At 40.4% G+C, this 18,401-nt stretch overlaps 1 protein-coding gene, 1 non-coding gene and 1 pseudogene across 2 annotated transcripts in view; 1 reads left to right on the top strand and 2 right to left on the bottom strand.

Moving 5' to 3' along the window:
• The window catches only part of LOC140934215 (uncharacterized), a 42,098-nt gene that overhangs the window by 11,745 nt on the left and 11,952 nt on the right, over positions 1–18,401 (bottom strand). Inside the window, exons 6-10 of the mRNA XM_073383880.1 lie at positions 4,519–4,630; positions 3,384–3,773; positions 2,419–2,511; positions 836–916; positions 178–463 (exon numbers count right to left, since the gene is read on the bottom strand). Of these exons, the coding sequence (XP_073239981.1) occupies positions 178–463; positions 836–916; positions 2,419–2,511; positions 3,384–3,773; positions 4,519–4,630 (962 nt within the window). The remainder of the gene's footprint in view (positions 1–177; positions 464–835; positions 917–2,418; positions 2,512–3,383; positions 3,774–4,518; positions 4,631–18,401) is intronic.
• Positions 6,290–9,605, bottom strand: LOC140935938 (uncharacterized; annotated as a pseudogene).
• Trnar-ccu (transfer RNA arginine (anticodon CCU)) lies at positions 17,904–17,994 on the top strand. The gene is given in 2 exon segments: positions 17,904–17,940; positions 17,959–17,994. It is a non-coding gene; the product is annotated as a tRNA-Arg (tRNA).

Here is an 18,401-nt window from a genome sequence, read left to right as displayed (position 1 = left end):
AATGGAATGCCACATTACATCGTAATCAATGTTTTCCGATTGCTTTCTTTTTAACGCACGGGAATAAGTTTGAAAACCCACTCGGCCGCGAGTTTCTAAAATATCTTCTGGAAAGTTAAGCAGTGTTATGCTATTTTTTCGTCATGCAGAGGGCAAAAAGTCACCTTTATCACTTACCTTTAATCTTAGGCTTAAATTGGTCATTATCTTTGTCTTCTTCTTCTTCCTCTTCTTCTTTTACAGGTTTTTCCTGTTGTACTTCTGGGGATGTTATCCGGGGTATCAGCCTCACCCGGGGTCTTTTTGGGGTGATGAGTTTGCGAACCACAGAGTTTGGAATAAATCCGTCTGGTGCGCATGGCCAGTAAACCTCAGCTGCTGCCTCCTCTTCGTCGAGTACAGTGGGCGCAAGGGCTTCCTCCTGAGGTTCGCCGTTTGCCTCAGGTTCGTCTTTTACCAATTCCTAAGACAAATAAATAAATCAATAAGTAAGTAAATAAGTAAATAAAAATTTAACGATTTAGAAGTAGCACATTCACAAAGTGGAATCTGGAAATGTTGTTTTCTGAGGAGAGGGGAAAACCGGAGTACCCGGAGAAAACCTCTCTGAGCAAAGGAGAGAACCAACAACAAACTCAACCCACATAGGGCTTTTCGACGCCGGGATTTGAACCCCGGCCACCCAATGCTCTCCTAAATGAGAGTTTCTCCTGATCCTTGCTGTTTTTTCTCTTTTAGGCTGCTATTTCTAACAGTGATAAACCTGTCTACGAGCTTTGGATCGTAATTGAATTCCAAAAAGACCGTTTTCAATTAAAGTGGAACGTTTCGTTACCGTCATGGCGTTCACTGCATCAGAAAGGCTTGATCTTGAAGACTTTGTCAATAATCTTCTCAACGCCATCATGACGTGGACCTCAGTAAAGAATAGAACTCATCAGTCAGTATTAGCCTCTCGTTTTTTAAAAATATCAATATTAAAAATATCAAGAAAACAATGTTTTCTTTTCCCACTTCGAGAAACCATAGAGTCCTATGAATGTGGCAAAAAGATTCGAAAACATTTGAAAAGATTTATAACAAAAGGTGTTGTGGTTCTTGCACTACCTTTAGGGAGCTTTATAACATAGCTAGAAAATTCGCCTGATCAAATTCAATAGCGCGAGCGTGCTTCATATTCCTATTGAGCACGCTGATGACGTCAATAAACTATTCGTAATTCCTCGAGTTGTTGTGAGCTTAGCAGTCCTGAGTCTCCTGAGTGCATCCATAACTCAGCAGTACACGATGAAGCGTTTACCATGTGTTTTATAAGGAAATTTAAGAGGAAACGTTTGAATTTTCTAACCGATAGAAAGGAAAAGAGGTGAGTGTTGTTGTTGTTGTCATCTCCGTGAGCTGTGCGGACCATGGCGTGAACTCATTCTTTGCAAAGTTGTTTTCTCTCAATAACAATTTTTCAGTGAATTAATAGTTTTCCGGCACCTAAATATGGATTTTACAATCATTTTTGAGTAGACTTTCTCACAGTATCAGGATAAAAACATAAGCTTAACTGTGAGGAAAAAAAACATAGTCACGTAAACATTGACCCGTACTGCTTTGAGCGCGCCCTACAGTAATAAAATTTTAAATTAACTGCTACAATGATCGCTTTGATAATGTTATAAAACAATTAGTTCATGCTGCAGCTGTGCGTATGTCGTATGTAAACTTGAGTGCGGTCCTCAAGAAATCAACTCAAGGGAAATTCCTCTACACTTGCCATTTTCAGCAAATTGGAATATACGCGACAAAGATTTTTTTTAAAACGTGAATTCATTTTAAAACTGACGTTTTCGCTGCCGTTGCCCGTCGTCGATGCTAAAGCTCCCTTTTGTAGTCGTTGTACGACTACAAGGCGAAACTTCCTAATTTGCACGTTTTATGGAGGAAGTGAACAAAAGGGAAATATTTAGACTCAGAAACCTAGAAACAGTCCTTGAGAATTCCGGCCCTTCCAGAATAAATTTAGCCATCATTTGACAAATTGAACGAGATGAAATGAGAGCGATGAACAGTTTGAAACAGCTCGATGATTTCACTTTTTAAGTGCATTTTGCGTCTTCGCTGTCTTCCTATTAGTCTGGACTTGTTATATGTCTTCAAAAAAGCCTCATCGTTGTTGTTGGTGGGGGAGGGGAGGGGAGGGGAGGGGAGGGGGGTTCTTGAGTTAAAGCCGTTGATATGAAAGAGTTTGGTTTCGTGAGCTAGTGTGTATAAACGAGAAAACTTTTTGAACTAGTAGTTCGAACTGTCTGGAATTGAAGCTTATAAACTGACAAATGACATGAGCCATATATATAGGGTTAACCCGAGCTTGTAAAATCTCCAACATACTTTTCTTTTCCTTTTCTAATTAATTATAGCATTTCAAACCTGTGTGGAGAGTCTTCTTGACCGCCTTCGCTTCTGGAACAGATCCAGGTTCTCTTCATCTTCTTGTTTTGGTTTAATAGTAACTGTCTCCTTCTGTAAACAAAACCCGGACAGTTCCTTCTCAGTTAACAAAGAGAGAGTGATCAACGGTTAGCGAGAAGGATGGCGGCTGTAAAATTACAGTAAATTTAACTTAATGACGCTGATTTTTCTTCTTTCTTTCTTCTTATTTCGTGTGTTTCCCTTTCTCTTTCTTTCTGTTTATGCGTGCATTAATGTGCTACAACCTGAGTATCTTACTAACCTGTAATTTGTTTCTATCTAATGCTAGCCCCTATATTCCAGTCAGCCAGTACTCTAACTTTATTTTCAATACTTTCATTGTTGTAATTTGTTTTTAGGCAAGAGAGAGTTCAAATAAAGATTGTTGTTTTGTTGTTGTTGTTCCTATTTATCTGAGTGCAAATTTGCTTAAGCCACCGGTAATTGAATAAACTTGTGTATGATGTATTTCGCAATTCGTCCACACCAGCGTTCAGTTCTTTCTCGCCTTCCCACGGGGTTTACCATAAACAAAAGCCGGGAAGAACAAGACATGACGCAACGACCAAGAACTACGATGAACTAAACAGCAACGATACTTCATGGATATACTGATTTAATCTATAGGTATTTTCCTCCGTTATCAATGGCATAAGACGTTTAGTCGTTGGGATACACATTTACATTTGTCTCTTCGTCACGGGTCTTAGAATTTTCCCTGCATCACTAAAAACAGAACAGGCAAGAGTTTTTGAAAAAGTGTGAGGAAAGAAAATGACGATCTCGATTCCTGTGATAAACTGAACATGTCCATTTCCCGCCATGCAGCACAAGACACATAGAGATCGTCTGTTGTATGACGGACTTGCCTTATCCTCTAGACTGGAACGCAGTACCTTCAACCACCCGGTCGGTTCACCTACCTTCCTTTTCTTCTTCAGTCTTTTGACTTCCGGTGGTTCGAGAGGCCTTCGCTTGCTGGCCTCAAGAGGCATTCTTGGAACGCGTGCAGGATCGTACCAGAACTTCAGCAAATCATCAAACTGCACGTGATCTTCAAATGGGTCGTTATCAAAGTGCATCTTGGACAGGATTTCCAAGTAAGACAAAGGCAAGTAGTTAAAAATGGTTACCAAGCTGATCTGAGACTGGAAACCCACTAAAATGTCTCCTCGTGAGTTAGCAAAGCATACACCACAGAGTGATTCGTCAAAACTCATCTCTCGAACTAACTGATTATCACAGTTCCAAATTTTGACACTGTAGTCCTCGCTTGACGTTGCAAATAGTCTTAGAGTGGAGCAACAGGAAAGCTGTTTTATCAAAAGAAATAAAAAAAGACAGAAAGAAAAAGAAAACTCATAGCACATCCATAATAGAGTTAAAAAACCAATAAACCATATCCCAAAATGGACTCCTAGTATTGATTTCGTCTGTCTCTTTACCAGTCAGGTTTTGTGGAGGACGATGATGGACAATTGAATTCTAGATAAAGATTATAGCACAGTGATTGGGATAGGATTGGGCCTTAACTTCAAAATGATCATTAAATATTTTCAAATCAAGCTTTGAGACTTTTACAGCATACTGGATCAGTGAACCGCAAGCATGACGGAAAACTATATTCGTGATTCTATACATACCTGCATTATTGTACTTACCTAAAATGCTTATTCTGCACTTCTAATTAAGTAAATTTGACCGTTTTGACCATTAGGTCGTCTACATAGGCACAGGTAGGAATTTTTAATTAAAAGCAATCCCTGATATTTATACCTCTACCAAGATATGCTTCTCGGCTATAGTTCAGTTGTATGAAGAAAACAGAAAACACATTCCCTGGACTACTATATTAAGGACATTTAAAATTTCTGAAGCTGCTATTTCAAAAATTGACTGTAAGTAAGAAACTTGTTCGGGCAAGGAAATCAATTCCTTTCGTGAGCCACTATGCCTTCGATCCAAAGGACGGTTTAACCTTGCGATAGTCTTGTGTCTTGCGCTAAAACTCTCTGATATATAACTTGTAATTTAAAAAAACTTGTAGCGTATCCTTACCCCATTGATAGGTGCAATGTGTCCTTCATCCTTTGAATGAGTTAGGAATTCGTACGTCTTTGTAGTTTTGTTAAATATGTTAGCTCCACACTGCTTTTCTTCCGCTCTTACTCTAAAAGTCACAAGCAAAATGAAAAGGACGATAAACAAACTTAGAAAGGGACGTTTGAGTAACTGGAATTGCGTTAGACGATAGGGGAACGCAACTCCTAATTAAGGGCATTCTGTGGTTCTTTTCATCGCACCATCGTGCATTTCCTCACCACAGACCATGGCCATGTACTAGGCAACGATACAAAGCTCGCTTACAGCAAGTTTTTTTTTCTTTCTGTCAAAACAACAGCTTAACATGACACCCAGGATATTAAGAGCCATTATCTGAGAAAATCGAGAATCGCACGACACTCGTCAAAAAATCGCTTTTTTTTTATTTTGCCAAAACATCCCTTTTAGTGACCTTATTTAAGGAAAAATAGTTTTGGGTTCAAACGATTCATTTTAAAGGAGAAATTAGGAAAAGTTTGAAAAATCGATTTTATGCTCGTTTTTCGCACAAAACACGGCAGGATGCAATGGCAACTTCGAGAGAAGGGTGAACGCGTAAGAAACATTCCCTGACATTGAAAATTCACCGAATTATTATTTTGTTCTTACTCTTGAAAATCCTAAAAGAAAATTTGATAACCAATGCTTTACATTTTTATAATCGACAAGTGTAAAGACGTCATATTTGTGACGTTAGACGTGCTAGAAAATGAAGGCCAACTTTGACTATTAAAAAAGGCCTCTGGTATATGCCGCTTGATCATAAAATCAATATAAAATGGAACCTTAGCTTTTGTACTAACTTACTGGAAAGTTTTAGCTCTGGAAATCAAATATCATCCTGACACCAAAGCAAGCGGTGAGAGCAATTGAATTGGGAAATTAATGCAAATTAGACGGCTTGCGGACGGTTGTCAAACGAAAAAGAAAGGTTTTACATGAAAGGATTACTCACCATTGCTTGTAACACGTTTTTACGGCAAGGAAAGTTATTTCCAACTTCTTTTGCGTCTTTTTGAGTCACAAAATAAATAATTTTTAGCCAAAAAACAAACGTACGTTTGCTCAGCAACTGCGTCCGAATCCGGCCGTGAATCGAAAGTCCCAACACGTCGAAGCAAGAGTTACAAGAGTTTTTACTTCAGTCAGGAGGCAAAAGGAATAAAAATTCATCGCAAACTAATGACTTCGATTTTGAAAACCTTTCATCACTTCAATCGTTCGTCGGCTGATAATAAACATCGCACAAGATCGTATGACCTTTGGCGTGTGACCGGAAATTGGTCACACGCTTTAGTCACGTCAGCATGCTGTCACGAAATTTTCGTAGCTGTTGTCAGCAATTTTAATACAGTTTTCACATTTTTTGACAAGAACTCCCCTCATCGCAGTAGAAACAGCCATGCATATTTATTTTTCTTTTATTTATGTCCCCTTTCACGAATATGGTAAAATAATACCAACTCCGAGTGCACTTAATGTCAACAGCCAAGCTTAGTTTGCTAGAGTGCATAAAAAATAGCAACAAACAGTTGGGATTAAAATTCTGGCCATTCCAGATGGCCGCTTTTATTTACATAACTAAGAAATCCAAGAAATAAGAAACTAAAAGTAATTTATTTAAGCTCTAGCAAAGGTGAGGGCCACGATAAAAGGCAAGACATGATGTAAACCAAAAACTTAATTACACATTGGAGGAGAAATGGGGTGGAGGTGGGTTGATTTCTTGAACGTCCGAAGATTGAGCTTGCAAATTGTGAGTGGAATCGAAGTTGTTCACACCTTATAACTCCTCGAGAAAAACGATCATGCGATTGTGTAATTTTACTGAAAACGTGGAGAGTAAAATTACTGCACATGTTGAGTAAATGTACGGAACGAGGACTACAGTAATTTTACTGAACGTGTTCCAGGGATATAAGTGGTCCCTGAGATCTCCTGATTATCTTGTGATCGATACTTTACATGACTGTACCTTTTACCTATTATATAGTAAGAAGCAAAGGTCAAGAGAATCACCTGTACATGTCGACGAACATTATCAGGTCACAAAAACAACCACCTCAACCCTACATTAAACTGTGTAAATAACTACATATTATTGTGTAGGTGACATAAATTTTTTTATTTGCGAGCAAATAAACTCATTTATGTCCCCTTTCACGAATATGGTAAAATAATACCAACTCCGAGTGCACTTAATGTCAACAGCCAAGCTTAGTTTGCTAGAGTGCATAAAAAATAGCAACAAACAGTTGGGATTAAAATTCTGGCCATTCCAGATGGCCGCTTTTATTTACATAACTAAGAAATCCAAGAAATAAGAAACTAAAAGTAATTTATTTAAGCTCTAGCAAAGGTGAGGGCCACGATAAAAGGCCACAGGACGCTGTTTCAGCGGCCGGCCCCACCCGCAGGCTGTTGACTTATAAATGCAGACTTAGGGTATGATAAACACAGCGCCAGCTTGTGTTTCGGGATATTAACAGCTAAACGCTTGCTTACGTAAAATTCGTACCTAAACTAGGCGTTCTGATATATTTGAGAAAGGCGTTTGATTTCCAGCGACCTAGTAAACGAATTTGAGAGTCAGAAAAACCTTTAGCGGTAGCCCAACTAGCGGCTCCAATACGGAAACTATGAGCTTTGTAAAGAGCACAGTCAAGGTTGTTAAACTTAAGGGCAGCTTTAAGCTTCGTGACAAAAAATGTCCTAGTGATAGGCGTCCCATCGGGCCAGCAAAACAAGGGACCCGGAGCATAACCTCTAAGTGAAACATATTGCAAAAGCAACTGTACAGGACAGCACAAGGACTCAGGATAAATGTAAACAACAAAATTCTGTCCCGGGTCACTGTGTTTGTAGTTAATAAGAGTAAGCTGAAGGGCTTTGACGTTTCCCTTCTTATCCACTAAGCGATCTAACTGAGTTATTCTAATGAGATTAGTGCTCTCACCGGAAGTTGTTGTTATTTCTCCTATTCGCAGAAATGCAAAAAATGCAATGGCACACATAGCTGAGAGCAAATGTATTTGATATGCTGATGAGACTGTGTGTTGAAACGATCCTAATAGCTTGTTTAGGATTGGTAACGTAATCGGCAAACGAATATCTGTAGTGGGAGCTAACTTCCTATAGCCCTTAAGGAGCTGATTTATAATGGCTGCTTTGGTGGGATCATCCACTGCAGCTAATTGATGTACGTAACTAATGGCAGAAACATAAGACGTAACGGACGACGCTGCGTATTTCAAAGAGTACAAATGAGCAATAAACAAAGCTAAAATAGCTGGTTGAATGGGTAGCTTAATAAGCATGTCACCTAAAAATTGCTGGGCCCAAGAGGTAAATAGCGCCCAGGGCCTTTTGTAAGCTTTAACTGAAGCGCTACTGATGCTAGCCTCTAAAAGTGTTTTAGTTATATCGGCCAGTTCTCTGGTAGCAGATGTGGAGGAACAATTGTCGGTTCGGCTGCTGCATACTGGTCGAGGGACTTGAATTTGTCTACCTGTAAACGCGATAATGCGTCAGCGCTTGTGTTACAAATACCGGGCAGATGAACTGCCTTAAAAAGTATGTTATGCTTCAAACATGACAAAACCAAGGAGCGGACTAAAACCAACAGTTTTTTATCTTTTGTGGTTTTCTTATTGATAACCTCCACAAGCGCTTGGTTATCTGTATGGAATGTGACACACTTATTGGCCAGCCTATTGGCCCATATTTCAACACTAATTACAATCGGAAACATTTCAAGTATGACTATATTAAGCGAGCTCCAACGCTTGGGCCAAGCGCCATATAACCAGTTCCTACCAAAAACCGCGCCATAGCCTAATGAGCCTGAAGCATCAGTGTATAGGTGTATCATATCGGATGAAAGCCAAACGAAATCTAAAAAGAACGATTTGCCGTTGAACTGTGTAAGGAATTGCAACCACAAGTGAAGATCGCCTTTTACTGCGCTCGTTAAGCGAATCATATACATCGGTCGCCTGACGCCTACTGTGAGGTTAATCATTCTTCGGAGAAATGTTCTTCCAGGCACAACTACTGAGCAGGTAAAATTTAACAACCCTATTAGAGATTGCATGTCTTTTAGAGTGACTTTCTTGCGCTTTAGGAAATCTTGTATCATGTTAGTACATTTGTCTATCTTATCCTGAGGAAGCCTCGCTTCCAACTTGCAAGTATCAAGTTCGATACCCGCAAAAGAAAGAACTGTACTAGGACCAACGGTCTTTTCAGGCGCCATGGGAACCCCTAAATCGTCACAAGTTGTTAAAAACGATAAAAGTTTTGTCGAACATGTAACTGTATCACGCTCAATGATGAGAAAATCGTCTAAGATATGTAGAATACCCGGAGTTGACAATTTGTAACGTGCAATCCATTCTAACGCGGAGCTAAATGCCTCAAAAATCTTGCACGAGCTGGAACAGCCCATGGGCAAGCACTTATCATAATAAAAGTGATCTTGCCAAAAAATACCAAGCAAGTCGTAATCATTTGGGTTAACCGGAATCAATCGAAAAGCATTTTTGACATCTGTCTTTGCAAGCGCACAGCCCCTGCCTGTGCGCCTAATAATCCTAATAGCATCGTCGATTGATGCGTAGCGAACTGAAGATGCTTCCGTAGGAATATGAGAATTGACAGATGTGCCATAAGGAAAAGATAAGTGATGAATTAAGCGAAATTCCCCTGGCGCCTTCTTAGGGATTAAACCTAACGGCGATAAACGCAATGAAGAAAAAGGCTTTTCAGAAAAAGGTCCAGCTATTCTACCTAATTTTAATTCCTTGGAAAGTTTTTCATTGACAGCTGAAGGATTTTGAATTGCTGACAGCAAATTATTGCAGAAGGACGTCTCGTGATGTCCGACGTAATCAAGAGAAAACCCTCTTAAGAAACCATCTAGTAGATAGCGCTTCGACGCCGGTGGATAGCCGTCTAAATAAAACTCTAATTTACTTATTTTGATTGGTGTTGGTAGCGGCATGTGCCGAGGCGGGGCGTGATGTAGCGGCAGAGGGTTTGGTCCCTCGACATCTAAAAGCCGGATGGGTTGCCCCACATTTGAAACATTCATGTTTGAAGTTACAGCCGAAACATTTTTCGCCTTGATGAAACTTCCAGCAAAAGCCTTTGGGAAAGGGCTGAGACGATTGTTTATTAGCGTTGTTTCCTGGAGAAGCTGGAAATGAACTACGGGTCATGTGGTGCGCCTGCAACCACAATTCCCATTGTATTTCATCCCAGGGAAAAAGGGATTTTTGCCGCAAATAGCGGAAATTCTCATCGTAATAGCGCCAATGCGCATTTTTGGCCGCTAAATCACGCACCGTCGCACTATACTTCATCAAGGCCGGTGCCGTTTCTGGAAAACGTACTGTGTAAATAGCAACAAAAATTTGAAATGCAGAGGTCCACTGATCGATTGTAGCTATGCGCTTGGTGTTTTGCACAGGCTCGAGACTAACAGTTGGCGTTGAAGACCCAGGTAAATTTTTTATTGTAAAATTGTATTTGGGGTCCCCGGGCAACGTTGCGAAAAGGCTACCTAAATCGACATATTCGTTTGCCCAGATTTTAGATTGCAGTTTTTCGGATACCCTACTCGCTAAGGGAACGGAAATCAACTTGTGAATAGTACCAGGCCGACTGTTAGCATCGGGACTGCCCGAAATTACAGAATCATTATTTGATTGAAAATTATGGCCCTCACCAGTTAAATCCTGAACAACAGCTGCCACTGACTCCTGTACAGCAGCAGCTGGATCAGCATTCTGCTCTGTGGTTGGAACAGTGTTCGCCGACGGGATAACGCCTGCCTCAGATAAACTTTTTATCACAGCGGCTGACACTGCCTTTGTCAGATCCGGAATGGAGACCGACGACGGGATCAATGAGGTCGTTAGGTCTTGACGATCCACTGCAGTGGTGGAATTGCCCGTGAGGGGTTGCCTTTCGAGTTCAGCTGGATGCGTAGCGTCTGCAAGATGGGGTGTTTGGACAGGGCCGTTGTGTGGAGGGACCCGTCGTGGTCGCTTGCGTGCCACAGAAGGGACAGAACGGGTGGAACTAGACCTTTTAGCACCAACGCTGGTGGCTTTGCCTTGTGTAGCGCTTGTTCCTTTACTCAGGCGTTGTTTTCCACGAGTCATCATTCTGGCGGATCCGAGTAGTGCCCTAAAAGTAACAGACAAAACCTTTCGAACGACTAAGAAACTGGCCCTGATAAACGAATGTTACAAATGCGAAATAAAGGAGCTGGTGACCATAGGCAAAGAGGGTGGAATGGGATAGCGGACCAAGAAAGTTGATCGCCAGGTCATTCACTTAAACAGAGATAAATGTGGATAAGCAGGCAAACAACAAATCGGCAACATGTTTGGCAAACCCAGTAAAATGAGATGCCGCAATGAACATGCTAAAAGTGCCGGAAATAAGGTATATATACCTTAAAACATATCAATATAAACTCAAAAGAGTACACAAAAACAAAGAAAGGTGAATGCCTGTGCGATCTGACGTGTTCGAACCAGTCAGGTCCTCTGAGCTAGGGAAAAAAGTTTCTTTAATGCAAACAAAATCGCCCCTCTGTAACTACGATATAAAGCATAATTGCCCCGGTCGTTTAAATGAACGCCATCCCGCAGTAACATGGGGATGCTTGGTCTTCGTAGGCCTTTGTGGTTCCAAAACTCGGCATAAGACAGGGGCTCCAAGACAACTTTAAGGTAATTGTTCAAGACCTGAACACCCAAATTGTAGTCGGGATGTTGCGAAGGGGCTGTCGCTCTATTAAGAATTTGGCAAACCACCACAAACTTCACATTAAACTGCCCGTGTAACATGCGGACAAAGTCCTCGATGTTTGAGCCAATAGTTTCTGGGCGTTGCCCGGCCTCACAGAGGTCATTAGAACCTATCTCTAAAATAACTACATGAGGCTGAAAGGCTCTGACGCGCCCTAAATCGAAGGAACGAAGTTTAGCGACAGTTCTTCCCCCAATCCCAGAAAAACAGATTTCTATAGATGACAAATTCAAATTAGCTAGCGTCCGTTTGTCACGGCGCTGCTTTAGGAAATAATGAAAACGTTTCACGAAGGAATGTCCCATTATCAAAACTTTACAATTTTGTTCCATGGCATAGAAAAGAGGAAGGGGACAGAAGTAAAAGGAAAGTACTTAACTTTGCCGTAGGCTTGATTTCTTGAACGTCCGAAGATTGAGCTTGCAAATTGTGAGTGGAATCGAAGTTGTTCACACCTTATAACTCCTCGAGAAAAACGATCATGCGATTGTGTAATTTTACTGAAAACGTGGAGAGTAAAATTACTGCACATGTTGAGTAAATGTACGGAACGAGGACTACAGTAATTTTACTGAACGTGTTCCAGGGATATAAGTGGTCCCTGAGATCTCCTGATTATCTTGTGATCGATACTTTACATGACTGTACCTTTTACCTATTATATAGTAAGAAGCAAAGGTCAAGAGAATCACCTGTACATGTCGACGAACATTATCAGGTCACAAAAACAACCACCTCAACCCTACATTAAACTGTGTAAATAACTACATATTATTGTGTAGGTGACATAAATTTTTTTATTTGCGAGCAAATAAACTCATTTACCTACTAGGCTTTGAAACAGCTTTTTTGCCTTCGAAGTACTTAACAGGAGGGGTACCTCGGATTCCAAGTGTCGTGAGTGACCCGTGGAAGCGAAAATCAAGACCAAAAAAGAACGAATATTTTGAATACTTAAGTAAAGCCACAGCTAAAAAAAAAATTGTTCAAAATATTTTCAAAACAAGAAAAAAACATACTTCGATCATCCCCGTGACTTGGAATCTGGCCAGGGTACCCCCTCCCCCTCCCCTCCTCCCCTATACCGGGTCAAAATACTAAGTTCCCCCGGCCCAATGTCCCATAGTCAAGGGAGTATATGCTCTTGCTGTAGTAAAGAACTTGCAGAATAATACCAATTCTCCGTGGCCAACGGATTCAACGCTATAGTTTACTTTGGTTTTCGCTATTTGCTCACGATCAGGAGCCTATAACCCCAACCGCGACCAAATTATGAAACCTGTTATTACCAGGAAAAAAAAACACAAAGAAACAGTCAGTCAGATAGACAGTACATAATAAAAAAGACCTCGATTAAGATTAAAAAAAAATCAAGACATGACACTGTCGAATACGAAAACCCAGAAACCATTTTGTGGAAAAAAGGTTCGTATACAGCTATCGGCTGCTTTTGTCCACAACTCGCCGGTAGAGGTGCGCGGAAACTAGTGATTGTGAAATGGCTTCAAACTATGATCCTATACTGTTGGAATATTACTTATCACAGAAAGCTACATCTGATTTCTTCTAGCAGACACAATCCTTTTGGTTCGTGTGGACAAAGTAGCTCATCCCGGCTATTTGCACCATGCTACCATAGTCTCCCTAGATTCCCAAGCCTCGCACGCAGACTTTCCTGTCCCACGAACGTTGGGTAGGATTATAGGACGAGCCAAAAGAAAGTGAAGGCTATAGGTTCTCGCGATGATGCAAGGAAGGTCGAGTATTATATTCCCCTATCCTGGTCGCCCAGGGTAAGTCTTCGGAGGAGAGTGACTTAGGGGCTGTATGTTCGAAAAGTTGACTAACGCCCCCGGGACTAACGCTTTCACCTGGGTAAATCTATATCCAATAAGTAACGCAATTACTTCTTCTTATTCGCTTGATAGTGATTTCCTGTTGTTCAACGTTTGAACAACAGGGCCCTAAGTATTGTGTTTCGCCTTGCACTAAAAACCCATAAACCTTATAAATTTCACTATGGGACTTCAGCACCTCCCTTGAATGATCCATTTCGCTAAACGGGACTTCAAAACAACGATTCTGTACATCCTAAGGGAGTGTATACTATACGTTCCTGGCTCTCGTCACTCACAGTGAGGTGATGGTGGCTCATACTCTAATAGACCTAACACAGTCGAACCTCCATGTGCGACCGCCAATCCAAAAGACCAAATTTTCCCATTCAAAGCCTTAGATTTGGAACCTCCAGTAAACGACCTTCTGTAAGTGACTGCGACCACTTTTTGGGCGTCACGGTTAATTGTTTTCCATAAGCGACCAGTTGACGCATTCTCTGCTCTCTATTTTTGCTGTGTGCACTATGTTCCTTGGAAAATATGAAGACCTTTAGTGACATCGTGGAACTACACATATCCTAACTTAGTAGATGTAGCCAACAAAGTGAAGATTCTGTTGTGATTCTAGACTAGTCTATATCTCACTCACCTGAATCCCTCTTTAAATTGAGCATGATTTAAAAGCTGTATTTTTCAAAAGAGGTAAAAGATAATATTTTGCCAGGAATTTGTTACACCGCCATTTAATAGAATGTGCCTGGACCTCTTCTCGGAATAGACCCCATGTGGTCCGATTCTTCTAAACGGCCACCTCCCGTTAGGGACCATTAAGTCTTTGTATTTTTGGTGGTCGCTTACTGGAGGTACGACTGTATTACTTTGACCTATCACAGGCTTACCGATAATAAAGGGGATCTGGAAGGGGGCATGGATGCGACAATCACATGCCAGGTCGCTTACTTAAAATAGTGGACATCTAACTAACAATCAAAGTTTGTGCTTATTATTGGGGTTATCTGGTGTTTACTCACCTCCCAAGCTACCCTGGGTGAGCCAACTTTTCCTCCATTTCCTTACAAAACTTGGTAAACCATTTACATGAGAAACAAAAGGTTGGTTCGGATAGACGCCTTACTACCAGTAGTGGGCGGGGTTGAGGGCTTCCGGAAGTCAGCCCTCCACTGAGCCGGTAGTGGTGGCCTCACCCTTCTAGCCCGGCTAATATTTCTTCACTTTGGCTCACCCAGCTAGCTGGGACGACACGGTCAAGGCTAGACAAAGACAGCATGCGCAAGCAATGTTGACTCGGACAAAGTGGTCAGTTTTTTCCTCATACAAACGCTCGCAAAAGTTGGCTCGGCTGGGAGGTTGACCTTCTCTCCGGCACAGCTTTTCTCCATCCATGGGTTCGAAACAGTCTTTTAGCAGTCACGTTTGAAATTTATAGGAAAATGATGTAGCACTTCAAAAACTAATAATAAAAAAATACACTTTTTTCACAGCCTGTCAATGCCTAGAAGGTGTCTATAAAAGAAATCAACTGCAGAACAGGAGTCAATTTCAGTTTTTTGCGCTTTTCATGCTAGCACTGCGAAGCGGACTGGGGGTGCGAGACACGCGTGATGCATGGGGAACAAGTTCTGCAGGCTATAAAAGAAATTAAAAAACAAACAAACAAATAAAGCAGGCCTGATTTTATTTCGATGAGTCTATTATTTGTCGAAAGCAAACGTGAAAAATCGTATTAAAATTCATGACAGTATGCTAACGTGACTTAAGCGTGTGACCGATTTCCGGTCACACGCCAAAGGTCATACGATCTTGTGCGATGTTTATTATCAGCCGACGAACGATTGAAGTGATGAAAGGTTTTCAAAATCGAAGTCATTAGTTTGCGATGAATTTTCAATCTTTTGGCCTCCTGACTGAAGTAAAAACTCTTGCAACTCTTGCTTCCAAAGGACCGCAGTGACGTGTTGTGACTTTATTTCGATTCACGGCCGGATTCTGGCGCAGTCGCTGAGCAAACGTACGTTTGTCTTTTGGACCTTTTGGCTTAAAATTATGGATTTTGTGACTCAAACCGACGCAACAGAAGTTGGAAATAACTTTCCTTGCCGTAAAAACGTGTTACAAGCAATGGTGAGTAATCCTTTCATGTAAAACCTTTCTTTTTGGTTTGACAACCGTCCGCAAGCCGTCTAATTTGCATAAATTTCCCAATTCAGTTGCTCTCACCGCTTGCTTTGGTGTCAGGATGGTATTTGATTTCCAGAGCTAAAACTTTCCAGTAAGTTAGTACAAAAGCCAAGGTTCCATTTTATATCGATTTTTTGATCAAGCGGCATATACCAGAGGCCTTTTTTAATAGTCAAAGTTGGCCTTCGTTTTCTAGCATGTCTAACGTCACAAATATGACCTCTTTAGACTTGTCGATTATAAAAATATAAGACATTGTTTTTCAAATGTTCCTTTAAGGTTTTCAAGAGTAAGAACAAAATAATAATTCGGTGAAGTTTCAATGTCAGGGAATGTTTCTTACGCGTTCACCCTTCTCTCGAAGTTGCCATTGCATCCTGCCGTGTTTTGTTCGAAAAACAGGAATAAAATCGATTTTTCAAACTTTTTAAAATTTCTCCTTTAAAATGAATCGTTTGAACCCAAAACTATTTTTCCTTAAATTAGGTCACTAAAAGGGATGTTTTGGCAAAATAATAAAAAATTCGATTTTTTGACGAGTGTCTTGCAATTCTCGATTTTCTCAGAAAATGGCTCTTAAGCACATATTTGATAAACGGATAATCGAACCAGTATGAGCATCAAATAAAAACAGCCAGGCTGTCCGTTGCCATTTTACCACTCGCTGAGGCTTTGCATGAAAAGTGTCTGTTTCATGCAAGAATAATACAGCTTGTTTTCTATAAAACTTTTTATTTCATAGTCGATATGTCTTAATATCAGAACACGGAACCCCTTTTGCCCAGAGAGTACTTTTCCGTTCACTTTAAGTTTGAGATAACCATAGAATGTTAATTTTTGAAGATACAATCGAATCTACTCTGTGAGGTTTCCGTGCATCCAATCAAAACATATACTTTAATCTCAAACGCACTCTATAATCTACGATTACTACTAACATAATTTCAGATACTAAGCCGATTGCAAAATTTCATCTGCGTAAATGTATGTCAAAACATTTACTATAATTCCTCGCGAAGCGCCGAGCGAAGTGAGTTTATAATCTCGTCGCGCGCGAAGCGCGCGCGCAGTGTGTGAACCGCGCGTGGGTCCTAGCGAGCTGCAAAGTCGCAGATTTCATCTTTATTTGTATATATCCGATGGTGTCCGCCATGACGTCATACAGTAGTTGACGTCACGGCGCATTTTTGTTTCTAGGCAACATTCGACTGAAAGCAATTTCAAATTCCCGTCAATGACCAAAGCACTCATGAAGAGCTGTGGTTTCGTCGTCTGCAAAACAATGTTTACTATCGGTGAATCTCAAGCCATTTCTCATGCAAACAGAACAGCAAACAAAAGAACGCCGAATTGTCAATCCTCGCAGGGGAAGATATGACACCGAAAAATCCTCTGGAGCGAAGAACGCCGACTTGAAATTCAACGGCGCAAGCAACAAAGATGGATGGAGATGGTAGCAACAAACAGCGGAGCAGAGAGAACATCACTCAATGAATTTCAAATGCTAAAGTTCTTTAAGAGCAAATGGAAGCGATTTTGGATAATTAGCCTTACAAACATATGTGCGAACATCGCGGTAACAAAACACGTTTTGCTCGCAGACGAGTTTGTACCGTATCGTCCTAGACTGTTGAGCTTCCATTCTCTACATGTAAATGCGATGAAAATGCATTTACGTTGGGCTTTCACTGTCCAAACTGCTGTCATTCTTCTGAAAAATATCTTTGAATTCACGTTTAATAAGGCTCGAAGGTTTTAATAATAAAAATTTCGACCGATTAGCTTCTGTGTTCCACGTGGCTTAGTGGTAAAGCTTCCGCCCGGTACATTAAAGGTCACGGGTTCGATTCCAGGCACAATCTTTTTCTCTTCGCTTCTTTTCTTTTCTTTTCTTCTTTTTTTACTTTTTCTTTTCGTTTAGTTTTCATTTTAGGTATAACAGTTTTGTTATGTTTTTATATATACTTAAAATTTTTATTTCACTATAAAAAATTGCGATAAAACATTTCTTAAAATCATTTTAAGATTAAAAAAATTGCTAAAAAGCGACGACGTTTCGACGTTAGCTGAACGTCATTATCAAGTCAAAATAAGTTAGTGATTTTTGGTCTATAAATACTAAAACGTTAACGTCTCACGTTACAATCAGCTATTGTTGTTTTTTTTTAGTTTTTTTTTTTTTTTTTTTTTTAGTATTTATAGACCAAAAATCACTAACTTATTTTGACTTGATAATGACGTTCAGCTAACGTCGAAACGTCGTCGCTTTTTAGCAATTTTTTTTTTAATCTTAAAATGATTTTAAGAAATGTTTTATCGCAATTTTTTATAGTGAAATGCTTTTCAAAATCACTTCTTGTTAAAATTTTTAGATTTACAAATTTTCTTCCCTACTTGCCGTTCCCCCCCAGGTCCTTCGCGAGGTCCTGCGATTTACGTATTTCTAGTTTAATAAATGAAGGGAAAACTGCATGCATCTTCGCCTCCGTGGCCTAATGGATAAGGCGTCGGCCTCCTACGCATCAGTTGCCATGGCAGCCGAAGATTGCGGGTTCGAGTCCCGTCGGAGGTGTTTCTTTTAAACCTTTTTCCCCAAGCTTCAAAAGTGCTATCCTAAAACTTTCAAAGTCTTTCTCAGAGAAGACATCAGACAGCTACCAGAATACTTTCTATAACGACATAAAAATTTTGTTACTTTACTTTCCCTGATCTCGCCGGGTAACTCGCATGCACCATTTTCTCAACGACTCATTGATTTATAAATTGAAAAGGGTTGTAACTTTCTTGCGTCTGTTTGTGCTTAAGCATCCACACGTAAACGCTAACATAGGCGTACTAAGTATGATGTATGACTTGATCATCATGATCGTAATCGGAAACCTCTGTTTTCGTAAGTTCAATCGAAAACGGCAATACAATGTTTTCAAAAATTTTTATCCTGGGAAACGCTTTCAAAAACCTGCGTTTCTGGTGTCCGCT

This window comes from Porites lutea, chromosome 4 (genome assembly GCF_958299795.1).
Source record: "Porites lutea chromosome 4, jaPorLute2.1, whole genome shotgun sequence".
Lineage (NCBI taxonomy): Eukaryota > Metazoa > Cnidaria > Anthozoa > Scleractinia > Poritidae > Porites > Porites lutea.
This window is presented reverse-complemented; position numbering and strand designations above follow the sequence as displayed.